Source organism: Salmo trutta, chromosome 9, assembly GCF_901001165.1.
Source record: "Salmo trutta chromosome 9, fSalTru1.1, whole genome shotgun sequence".
Taxonomy (NCBI): Eukaryota; Metazoa; Chordata; class Actinopteri; order Salmoniformes; family Salmonidae; genus Salmo; species Salmo trutta.
Window position 1 is genome coordinate 4,390,113 of NC_042965.1, and position 13,243 is coordinate 4,403,355.

Consider the following 13,243-nt stretch of genomic DNA (forward strand, 5'->3'; position numbering starts at 1 on the left):
AGGCAACTTAAATATGTTCCGCCTCATCCCTGTCCTCTGTTCCACTTACAGTAGGGGGACCCCTGATCAAAATGCATAGCTTCTAAGTATTATCAGACAGTGACACTACAACCAGTTAACGTTAAAAAAAAAAAAAAGGTAAATAAATAACAAGAAAGGGGACTCTTCACTGCAGGCTTTAAATAAACAATCCATCTCGGTTCACCTCAGTATGACGCCCCCTCGGTGCTTAACACATCCTCGAACAGCCAATCATGCGCTGGCGGGGCTCGGCCCATATCAACACCGTCATCATGAGTCAAATGGAATGTAATGGAGAGTGTCAGTGTCAATTTGGCTTTCTCACACTCCTCTCCCCTTCATCTGCTGTGATTTTAATAATCCCTGTCAAAGTCCAAACAGCCTGCCGTACGTAGGCCTACCACCCTGACACGCCAGACAGAAAGCTCAACATTCATTTAGCCCGCACAAAGGGAGGCCTGTCCAGCTGGACAAATATTATTTTCTTCACTTGACAGTCTCTGCAGTTAAGCTTGTACTTGATTATTCCCTCCCTCCCTCATCCTCCCCTCACCCCCTCTCCTTCCCCATATCATCCGTGCACTCTGTCTGGGAGGGAGTATATAGAGAGAGACTTCTGGAGACGTGTAGGTTTTCAATCGGCGGATTAGGAACTCGACGGTGTAATTATATGGGAGAGAGCGTGTGTGGCGGAGGCTGGTGATGATAGTGTGTCACACAGGATGTGCATCAACGCGCGTGTGTGCGGTACACGTGAGAGTTAAGGGAGAGTGTCAGGTTCACATTGTCACCACACAGGGCCTCATTAGCAGCAGAAGCAGTAGATATCCTTTGTGTTGTCATTATCTATTTTGAAAGCAGATGTTGAGGAGCCCCAGTGTATTTTTGACTGCTGCACTGGGTTGACTGGGGCAGACGTATACTCAGAGCGCTCAGAGAGAATCTACAGTAGCAGTCTCCTCTCACACAATCCCAGTTAGAGATTGTTCTGAAATATTTAGCAGCTCGTCCCCAGGCTGGCATTTTAAAGCCACTTAGAGCATGTCAAGTTAAAGTCAACACTGTTTAAAAGAGGGCACCTAACATCCTCTTTTAAAGAAACAATAAATTAAACACGTACATATTTTGACATCAAAACATTGTAGAAAAGAATCTAATGTGTTCTCAGAAGCAGCTATGAAAACACTGTAACTGTGCTTCACAAGGCCTCAAAATACAGGTCGAAATTGAGTTGATTCATGTTCCCCATTATTTCTCCCTTGCATTCATTTGATTGTCTACCTACTACCGAATTTATGCTTAAACGTTACCTATATGCTGTGGAAATATCTAAGTAGGCCTATTTGTAGGCTGCTATTACATAGCATCAAAGTAGGCTAAATGGAATTAAAATCAGTCGTTATAGTGTTTGGAGAAGCAGTTTAATTCATGCTATGGACAGGTTATGGTTGGTGTCGGGGTAGGAGCATCCCGAGGATCCCTCTTAGCATCTACTGTATCTGCTGTGCCCTTCCTGGTCCTAGGGGGAGGGGGCGCGCTGGATTGTTTACACATTCATTTTTTCATTATTTTAAGTTAACCTTTATTTAACTAGGCAAGTCAGTTAAGAACAAATTGTTATTTACAATGATGGCCTCCCCCGGCCAAACCCTAACTCGGACGACGCTGAGCCAATTTTGTGCCGCCCTATGGGACTCCCAATCACGGTAGGTTGTGATACAGCCTGAAATAGAACCAGGGTCTGTAGTGGCACCTCTCGCACTGAGATGCAGTGCCTTAAACTGCTGCGCCACTCGGGAGCCCGAGGGCCTAGAGTCGAGGCACCAAGTTTGGCACAGGGGTATAGAATATAAATGTAAGAGTTCTGTATTTTTTTGAGTTGATGGATTTGATGGGCTATTTGGTAATTTAGCTTGCGAATGCCATTCCACTGATTAAGAGTGTCATACTGTGAAGTATTTTAGAGAGATGTGAGTTGGTATGACCGAAGAAAATTATCATCCAGAAGTGACGCTCCTAGTGGCCGAGGACTTTAATGCAGGCAAACTTAAATCTGTTTTTCCTCATTTCTACCAGCATGTCACAAGTGCAAACAGAGGGAAAAAAAAACTCTAGACCACATTTGCTCCACACACAGAGACTCATACAAAGCTCTCCCTCGCCCTCCATTTGGCAAATCTGACCATAATTCTATCCTCCTGATTCCTGCTTACAAGCAAAAACTAAAGCAGGAAGTACCAGTGACTCGCTCAATATGGAAGTGGTCAAATGCTGATGCTACACTACAGGACTATTTTGCTAGCACAGACTGGAACATGTTCCAGGATTCATCCAATGGCATTGAGGAATACACCACCTCTGTCACCGGCATCATCAATAAGTGAATCGACAACGTTGTCCCCACAGTGACCATACGTACATACCCCAACCAAATTGATTGAATCCTACTACACCAGCTCTGACGCTCATTGGATGTGGCAGTGCTTGAAAACTATTACGGACTACAAAGGGAAACCCAGTCGACAGCTGCCCAGTGATGCGAACATACCAGACGAGCTAAATGCCTTTTATGTTCGCTTCAAGGCAAGCAACACTGAAGCATGCATGAGAACGCCAGCTGTTCCGGACGACTGTGTGATCATTCTCTCCGTAGCCGATGTGAGCAAGACCTTTAATTAAACAGGACAACATTCACAAAGCCGTGGGCCCAAACAGATTAGCAGGAAAGGTACTCAAAGCATGCCCGGACCAACTGGCAAGAGTCTTCCCTGAAATGTTCAACCTCTCCCTGACCGAGTCTGTAATGCCTGCATGTTTCAAACTGACCACCATAGTCCTTGTGCCCAAGAAAGCAAAAGTAACCTGCCTAAATGATTACCGCCCCATAGCACTCACGTTGGTAGCCATGAAGTGCTTTGAAAGGCTGGTCATGGCTCACATCAGCACCATCATGCCGGAAACCCTAGACCCACCCCAACAGATCAACAGATGACGCAATCTCAATCGCAGTCCACACTGCCCTTTCCCACCTGGACAAAAGGAACATCTATGTGAGAATGCTGTTCATTGACTACAGCTCAGCGTTCAACACCATAGTGCCCACAAAGCTCATGACCAAGCTAAGGACCCTGGGACTAAAAACCTCCTCCTGTAACTGGATCCTGGACTTCCTGATGGGTCGTCCCCAGGTGGTAAGGGTAGTCAACAACACATCTGCCATGCTGATCCTCAACACCGGGGCCCTTTCGGGGTGCGTGCTTAGTCCCCTCCTGTACTCCCTGTTCACCCACGACTGCGTGACCAAGCACGACTCCAACACCATCATTAAGTTTGCTGATGACACAATAGTGGTAGGCCGGATCACCGACAACGATGAGACAGCCTATACGGAGGAGGTCAGAGACCTGGAAGTTTGGTGCCAGGACAACAACCTCTCCCTCAATGTGAGCATACAAAGGAGCTGCTCATGGACTATAGGAAAAGGAGGGCCGAACAGGTCTCCATTAAAATCAAGAGGGCTGAAGTGGAGCGGGTCGAGAGTTTCAAGTTTTCACGAACTATCATGGTCCAAACACACCAAGACAGTTGTGAAGAAGGCATGACAAAACCTTTTTCCCCCTCAGGAGACCAAAAAAAGTTGGCATGGGTCCCCAGATCCTCAAAAATGTATACAGCTGCACAAACGAGAGCATCCTGATTGGTTGCATCACAGCCTGGAATGGCAACTGCTCGGCATCTGACCGTAAGGCACTACAGAGAGTAGTGCATACGGCCCAGTACATCACTGGGGCCAAGCTTCCTGACATCCAGGACCTATGTACTAGGCAATGTCAGAGGAAGGCCCAAAGAATTGTCAAAGACTCCAGTCACCCAAGTCATAGACTGTTCTCTCTGCTACCGCACAGCAAGCGGTACAGGAGCGCCAAGTCTAGGTCCAAAGGGGTCCTTAACAGCTGAACAATTAATCAAATGGCCATCCGGACTAACTACATTGACCCCCCCCCCCCCGGCACATTGACTTGATACCGATACCCCCTGCATATTGACTTGATACCGATACCCCCTGCATATTGACTTGATACCGACAACCCCTGTATACGTAGCCTCGATATTGTGTCACTTTGTGATTTTATTTTTTTACTTTAGTTTATTTTCTTAACTCTATTTCTTGAACTACATTGTTGGTTAAGGGCTTGAAAGTAAGCATTTCACGGTCTACACCTGTTGTATTCGGCGCATGTGACAAATACAATTTGATTTGATTCATGCCAGTCTGTTTTAGAGGAAGGGGTCAGATTGTTCAGATTGTTCTGGAAATGCTCACATAGAAACTTCAAGGGAAGGAGGATGTTTGACATGCTTTACGTTTGTATCATAAACAACGTGTTAAAATCATGATGAAAGTGGCCATATTAGGCCCTTTTGCTCCTGTAAGACCCTATGATCCGTGAATCATACATGATACAGACAACATATTGGTGTCATTATAGTCCTTATAGTGTGCCCTAAAATATGAAGTATACACCCCCCAAAAAAGTAACATTAATTTATTCAACATTTAAAATATTAAAAGGTCCACCGCAGAAATTTTATCTCAATATCAAATAGTTTCGGGGTAACAACTAAGTACCTTACTGTGATTGTTTTACTTCACCAGTTGCCCTGATTACTATAAAAAGTAAGACCTGAGAATAACCTCTGGGGTCAAGAGTGGAAGACAGTGACAAAGAAAAATGGGGAATAAGGGCTAAAGTTGTAAATCAGCATCATTTTTGGGTTGGAATACAATTCACTAACAATTACACTTGTTGGGGGGATCCGTTTCAAGTATTGAGGATGGTAAAGGATGCATTAGGAAAAGTGGAGTAGGTCAGAGTTACCCGAAGTTGTTTTGACCTATTGTGTGTCGAAAGAGTAGAACGAGAAGGCATTACAGCTCTACATCAACCTACAGTGCCTTTAAAAAGTATTCACACCCCTTGGCTTTTTCCACATTTTGTTGTGTTATAGCCTGAATTTAAAATTGATTAAAATGAGTCTTCTGTCGCTGGCCTACACACATTACCCCACAACGTGAAAGTGGAATTATGTTGGGGGTTTTTTACAAAAAAAATGAAAAGGTGAAATGTCTTGAAATGTGGTGAAATGTCAATAAGTATTCAACCCAGGCTATGGCAATCCTAAATACGTTCAAGGGTAAAAATGTGCTTAAGTCACATAATTAGTTGTATGTACTCACTCTGTGTGCAATAATAGTTTTTAACATTATTTTTGAATGACTACTTAATCTCTGTACCCCAAACATACAATTATCTGGAAGGTCCCTCAATCCAGCAGTGAATTTCAACACAGATTCTACCACAAAGACCAGGGAGGTTTTCCAATGCCTTGTAAAAAAGGGCACATCTTGGTAGATGGGTAAACATACAAAAAGCAGACATGGTGAAGTTATTAATTACACTTTGGATGGTGTATGAATACACCCAGTCACTACAAAGATACAGGCGTCCTTCCTAACTCAGTTGCCAGAGAGGAAGGAAACCACTAAGGGATTTCACCATTAAGGCCAGTGATGACTTTAAAACAGTTACATAATTTAATGGCTGTGATAGGAGAAAACTGAGGATGGATCAATAACATTGTAGTTACTCCATAATACTAACCCAATTGACAGAGTGAAAATATGGAAGCTTGTACAGTATACAAATATTCAAAAACATGCATCCTACTTGCAAAAAGGCACTAAAGTAATACTTCAAAAAATGTGGCAAAGCAATCCACTTTTTGTCCTGAATAAGTTTTATGTTTGTAGAAAATCCAATACAACACATCACTGAGTACCACTCTCCATTTTTCAAGCAAAGTGGTGGCTGGATCATGTTATGGGTATGCTTGTAATCATTAAGGACTGGGGAGTTTTTCAGTATTTCAAAAAAAAACTGAATGGAGCTAAGCACAGAAAAATTCCTAGGGGAAAACCTGGTTAATTTTGTTTTCCACCAGACACTGGGTCATGAATTCACCTTTCAGCAGGACAATAACCTAAAGCACAATGCCAAATCTACATTGGAGTTGCTTAGCAAGAAGACACTGAATGTGGACAAGTTACAGTGTTGACTTAGATCTACTTGAAAAAACCTGAAAATGGTTGTCTCGCAATGATCAACAATCAATTTGACAGAGCTTGAGGAATTTTAAAAGAATAATGGGCAAATATTGTACAATCCAGGTGTGGAAAGCTGTTAGAGACTTACCAAGAAAGACTCGCAGCTGTAATCACTGCCAAATGCACTTCAACAAAGTACTGACTCAGGGGTGTGAATACTTGTGTAATACTTGTGTAAATTAGATATTTCTGTATTTCATTTTCAATAAATTTGCAAACATTTCTAAAAACATGTTTTCACTTGATCACTTTATGGGGTAACCTCAATTTAATCCATTATCAATTAAAGCTTCAACACAACAAAATGTGGAATAAGTCAAGGGGTATGAATACTTTCTGAAAGCACTGTATGGGGCAGATGTAGATGGGCAATGTAGATGGGAAATGTAGATTTTTGAAGTGGAGCACCATTAAAAGGAATCATCTCTGGCGTCACGATGGATGTTGAGGCCTCGTGGTTTACAAGGACAATACCAGGAGTAGTTGGAGCGCACCGTCTGAACCGCATAGTGGATGGAAGAAAAGAGGAAAGCCTGTCGGTATTATTGGCAAAGACTATCTCCTTTCACATGTGAAGCTGGAATATGTGAGATACGCGGTGAGAGTTTTCGTGTCCAAGCTGTTGTTCTGCTGGAATTGTGTGTCCAGAAGTAATGTTGATGAAGAATCTGAAGATTTACTGCATTGCAATTGTGCTGAAAAATCACATTCACAATTCCCCAGAGTGCCCAGTTAGGGTAAAGGAGTTTGAAATGGCAAGGGTCAGGGCTGTACAGGAGGTCTTCCACACAGAGGCATGCAAAATACTGTAGTTGAACGAGACTGGAGCTGAAGATATGGCGGTGGATGCCCCCGCAGCCTATGGAGATTCAGTGTCATTAAACAGTTGAGGGAAACTGATATGCTGATAGTGAAGAAGGTAGAATATGCGGCATTTATTGTGCATGTGATTAATTGTACTTCCCAAACGAACAAGAAGTCCAAGAAACTGGCCATAATTGTATCTGCGGCTGAAAGGTTTTTGGCTCTCCAGGACTTCACTGCCAACTTCACTACACCAGAGCCTGTGGGGATCGGAGTTGACATTTAAATCTGACTAAAGGATTACATAGATTTTTGCCTTTTGTTAATTATTTGAGAACAATATACTTAAAAATATATATTGTATACTACCCCGCACAGTGGGTGGCGGCATGCACCTCTAATATATGTTTGTGGACCACCATAACATCATAGAAGAAGAACCTCTGGGGTCACTAGAAAAAAGTTTGAAAGATAAGACGATCATAGGAAATACATTTCATCAATTAAAACAGACATTGGTGCTGTGACCCCTTCAGAATTCATAAGAAAAAAAGTATCAACAGCTTTGAGACCAATCTCAGAGACTTTTTTCCAAGTTCCCTTCTGCTCCATTGGTACCAACGTGCATTTATGCTCATTGCTGTAAAAATCTTCCTGAAACAGAATACGATGTGTCACCCAGGCCAGGTAAGTCATATAAAAGTTGTCAAATAGTCAAATAATTCACATGATAGCACACAATGCAGTGTACTGGGTCTCTTTTCACCTTTCATTGTTCTCCACAGGTGAAGCACAAGCTAGATATTCACCATGCCATGAAGAACAAAATGAACACTCAGTATTAGGAAGGTGTTCTGAACTGCCTACCGCTATCACCTTGCTGTAAATAAAACACCTGGCTTCACCTGAAAGACTGTTGTAAAGCACCTTCCTGCCATGCCTCTTGGTTGTGAGACATGTTACTTTATCCCAGGGAGTCATTATTTGAAAAATATACAGTACCAGTCCAAATTAGACACACCTACTCATTCAAGGGTTTTTCTTTATTTTTACTATTTTCTACATGGTAGAATAATAGTGAAGACATTAAAACTATGAAATAACACATATGGAATCATATGTGTTAAAAAACAACAAAAAAGTGTTAAAAAAATATATATATATTTGACATTTTTCAAAGTAGCCACCCTTTATTTGCCCTGATGACAGCTTTGCACACTCTTGGCATTCTCTCAACCAGCATCATGAGGAATGCTTTTCCAACAGTCTTGAAGGAGTTCCCACATATGTTGAGCACTTGTTGGCTGCTTTTCTTTCACTCTGCGGTCCAACTCATCACAAACCATATCAATTGGGTTGATGTTGGGTGATTGTGGAGGCCAGGTCATCTGATGCAGCACTCCATCACTCTCCTTCGGGGTCAAATAGCCCTTACACAGCCTGGAGGTGTGTTTTGGGTCATTGTCCTGTTGAAAAACAAATGATAGTCCCACTAATAGCGGGATAGCGTATTGCTGCAGAATGCTGTGGTAGCCATGCTGGTTAAGTGTACCTTGAATTCTAAATAAATCAAAGACAGCAAAGCACCCCCACACCATCACACCTCCCCCTCCATGCTTCACAGTGGGAATCACACATGCAGAGATCATCCATTCACCTACTCTGAGTTTCACAAAGACACAGTGGTTGGAAAAAAAATCTCAAATTTGGAATCATCAGACCAAAGGATAGATTTCCACTGTCCATTGCTCATGTTTCTTGGCTCAGGCAAGTCTCTTCTTATTATTGGGGTCCTTTAGTAGTGGTTTCTTTGCAGCAATTCGACCAGGAAGGCCTGATTCACGCAGTCTCCTCTGAACAGCTGATGTTGAGATGTGTCTGTTACCTGAACTCTGTGAAGCATTTATTTTGGCTGCAATCTGAGGTGCAGTTAACATTAATGAACTAATCCTCTGCAGCAGAGGTTACTCTGGGTCTTCCTTTCCTGTGGCGGTCCCAATGAGTGTCAGTTTCATCCTAGCGCTTGATGGTTTTTGCGACTGCACTTGAATAAACTTTCAAAGTTCTTCAAATGTTCCTGATTGACTGACCTTCATGTGTTACACTAATGATGGACTGTCATTTCCCTTTGCTTATTTGAGCTGTATTCTGTATACCACCCCTACCTTGTCACAACACAACTGATTGGCTCAAATGCATTAAGGAAAGAAATTCCACAAATTAACTTTTAACAAGGCACACCTGTTAATTGAAATGCATTCCAGGTGACTAACTCATTAAGGTGGTTGAGAGAATGCCAAGAGTGTGCAAAGCTGTCATCAAGGCAAAGGACGGCTACTTTGAAGAATCTCAAATATAAAATATATTTTTATTTGTTTAACACTTTTGACTACTACTTGATTCTATATGTGTTATTTCATAGTTTTGATGTCATCACTATTATTCTAGAATGTAGAAAATAGTAAAAAAAAAAAAAAAAAGCTGGAATGAGTGGGTGTGTCCAAACTTTTGACTGGTACTGTGCGTAAGATAGACAATGACAAATTTGGCAATTAATTAGGTCACAAAAAAATCTGGCCATCTTCCCACTTGGTTACAAACACAGCATTAGCCCATTACTATAAAATGCCTTCTATTAAAGGGGAAATCTGGGATTCAAACAACAATAAAGCATCACCCTGCCACTTTTCTTTTTGGTGAACAGCTGAGAGATGGGGCTGGAGAAATGTAAAAACTCTCAAATTCAAAGGCCTATGGCGCAACACATTTTCCCCTTCAGGACAATGAAAAGATTTTGCATTGGGTCCCCAGATCCTCAAAAAGTTTGACAGCTGTACCATCGAGAACATCCTGACTGGTTGCATCACCGCCTGGTATGGCAACTGCTCGGCATATGACCATAAGGCGCTACAGAGGGTAGTGCATACATATCACCGGGGACAAGCTTCCTGCCATCCAGGACCTAGAGACTAGGCGGTGTCAGAGAAAGGCCCAAAAAATGGTCAAAGACTCCAGTCACCCAAGTCATAGACTGTTCTCTCTGCTACCACACAGCAAGCGGTACCGGAGCACCAAGTCTAGGTCCAAAAGGCTCCTTAACAGCTTCTAACCCCAAACCATAAGACTGCTGAACAATTAATCAAATGGCTATCCGAGCTTTTTGCATTGACCCTCCACCCCCTTTATTTTTACACTGCTGCTACTCGCTGTTTATTATCTATGCGTAGTCACTTTACCTCTACCAACATGTACAAATTACCTCGACTAAACTACCCCCGCACATTGACTCGGTACTGGTACACCTGTAGATAGCCTCGCTACTGTTATTTTATTGTTACTTTGTTTTTGAAATATATTTTAGTTTATTTAATACATTTTTTCTTAACTCTTTTTTTTAAAACTGCATTGTTGGTTAAGGGCTTGTAAGTAAGCATTTCACAGTAAGTATTAGTGTTGGAGCTCTTATTGCTGGACTGTGACTGTGTGAAATCACCTCCCCAGTCATCCTATTGTGTGTATTGACATTCATATTGCACTGTACAGCTTTACCTAAGGATTGGGGATCAATGAAATGGGGTATCAGTCTACTCAATACCCAATATATTTTTACCCAACATCCTCCTCAGAGTTATCAGACTCCAAAACATCCACACAGTATTGTTTTCCTCTGGAATACTGTTAAATACACATAGGTTGAAAATAAATGTGTCTCAATTCAGTTGTTTGAGTCCCGCAATAAGAGCTACAATGCTAATGTTTTCTGGGTGTCACTGAGTAGACTGAAACACCATGTAATTGATCCACAATCCATATGTAAGGCTGTACAGTGAGAATAAGTATGCCCCAATGCAATTCTAAAGTATAATGCATCCAGTGTGATTTCAACAGATTTTTGTCAAATTAACAAATTATTGTCTTTGTTGATTCTATATAACAACATTCAAACCTCATTTAGCATGATCTATTAAATTAAGGCATACTTCTACTATTTGTATGCGTTTGCATCACTGTCAATGACATACTTTTATTTTGAAGGCGAACCGCGGAGTCCACTATTGTGACTCATCATTTTTGTAGCTAGCTTCACATAGATGGTTCCAACAACCATTAATCAAATTAAAACTGTCTTATAAATTAGGGTTATTTTAGATGACACCTAGCTATGTAGTTAGCTAGCTAACTATAGCTACTTAAACAGATTGTCGTTTTGCTATGTTTTTGGGGGAGAACATTGTTTGCATCCCCCCCAAAAAAGATATAGATGTACTATTGTAAAGTGGTTGTTCCACTGGATATCATAAGGTGAATGCACCAATTTGTAAATTGCTCTGGATAAGAGCGTCTGCTAAATGACGTAAATGTAAAATGTAAAGTATTACAATTAAATGTACAATATCAAACAAGATAATATAAATCATAAGACAGTTATGTATATTCTTCTGTATATCAAATTATATATATGTTGTATTTGGCGCATGTGACAAATAACATTTGATTTGATTTGATAAGCTATGGCCTACAGTGTTTTTTTTTTTTACAACATTGTGAACCAATAATTGAGTTAAACAAACTTATATTTTGGGTTCTGATGGGGTAAGACAGTTGAACTAAGCTCACGAGGCTTTTGTTATATTCTTCAATAACTAATGACTATAATTAATTTAAAAGTCTAAAAATGGATGCACTAATGCCAGATTGCGCCCTGAACAGTTTAGCCTATCTCTATTAGCTCACATGTGAGGTCAGAGCCGAATAATAGAACGGCCTGCAAACACTTTTGCCTGTTTTCAGTGTCAGGTTTAGATACAACAAAATATAAGTTAGAAGCTATAAAGTACTGATGACTTTTAATCAATTTCTTTGTTACCAAGAGACAGCCATCAATATCATAATCCCATTAGGCTACTTCTTCAAAATCCCCTATCTAGTAACCTACAGCCGTGAGCCTATTTCAAGTCAAGGAGGGCAATATAGTGAAAATAGGCATTCAAAGCCCAATGAAACCTTATTTCTTCTCCTAAATCTTCATTTAATAAACTGACCAAGGGTACAGTCAGAGGCATATATTTCGCTTGGCTCAGCCTGTCATGTTGTCCCTTGGTCCCATTGATTGGTCCCCATGTAGCCATACCAGAAAGAGAATTGGATATATTACAGACTAACGTTACTCTGCATTGGCCAAAAGAGCTTAAAACGATTAAGAATCCTGCATGCTGAGGATACACAACCTATTAACGTTTTTAAACGCCTACAAGGCTATGAAAACGTTTGAAATATACATATAAATAGACGATAGGCTACACACCTCTCGATCAGAGCGTTTTGTTTGCAGTCAATGAAAATCTGTTACAATCTGCTCCATTGTAACTAATCTGAATTATCCACAAAGCGTCTGTAACAACCACCCGGAAGCAACCAAGGGAAAACTTCCGCAGGTCGGAATGCTCCAAGTTTCAGGCATGATGGGTAGGGGGATTTGGTTAATATTTTTTTTATATTCAACGGTTTTGAGACGTGATACCCATGCATCATTTAATTTGTTATGAAATTCATAATTTAGGAATTTGCTTCTCATTAATTCAATCATGCAATGTTAAAATAATGTGTGTTTAAAAAAAACCGTGTCGTGCATCCCCCCACTATTGCAGTTTACTGTCAAGATCGGAGTATTTTCTTCTTAGCACAAGGGTGGCAAAACAACTATATTTTGCTCAGTGATAGTCCAATATGTAGCTAGTTCATTAACCAATATGCACGATTTAATTGTAGTTTTGATAAATATAGCAACGTGTTGTTGAATGAATCAAATGTCAGCCTAGAGGAATAAAATATTGACGGCTCGCAAAATGGTATCGACTGTCAAGTCTGGTCATGGCGTCTGAATTTTGGCGCTAGGGCCAGTGTGGACGTCACATGCACAAGCCAAGGTACTTTAACGTTATCGGTATATTGTTTTGAGTTAAACACTAACCTAACTAGTACCTACTAGATAACTACTGTACAGTGTTTAGCTAGCCAGTCTTACTGACATATCCAGGGACTTAATGAAAGTGCAATATGAACTTCCCTCGGGCGTTCTATTGGTTTCTACATCATGCTGAAACTCCACTGACGTTCTCAGCTAACTAGCTAACTGGCTAGTTATCTGCAGTTCAGATACCCATTGAAAACGTGTGTTGCAAATGTAAAGGACAGTCTTGCTAGCTTGCTTTACTGTTATTTCTACTCAAGCAAGGCGTGACTTAATTTATA

The 13,243-nt window shown here is 41.0% G+C and overlaps 2 protein-coding genes across 4 annotated transcripts in view; one reads left to right on the top strand and one right to left on the bottom strand.

The window, feature by feature from the left end:
- Positions 1-12,405, bottom strand: part of kiaa0825 (KIAA0825 ortholog) — a 148,335-nt gene extending 135,930 nt beyond the window's left edge. For both annotated transcript variants that reach the window (XM_029762151.1, XM_029762150.1), the window contains exon 1: positions 12,297-12,405. The gene's annotated coding sequence lies outside the window, so the exon portion shown is untranslated. The remainder of the gene's footprint in view (positions 1-12,296) is intronic.
- A 225-nt stretch (positions 12,406-12,630) lies between these two features.
- The window catches only part of slf1 (SMC5/6 complex localization factor 1), a 37,170-nt gene continuing 36,557 nt past the window's right edge, over positions 12,631-13,243 (top strand). For both annotated transcript variants that reach the window (XM_029762152.1, XM_029762153.1), the window contains exon 1: positions 12,631-12,918. In XM_029762152.1, the coding sequence (XP_029618012.1) occupies positions 12,905-12,918 (14 nt within the window). In that variant the 5' untranslated portion in view covers positions 12,631-12,904. The remainder of the gene's footprint in view (positions 12,919-13,243) is intronic.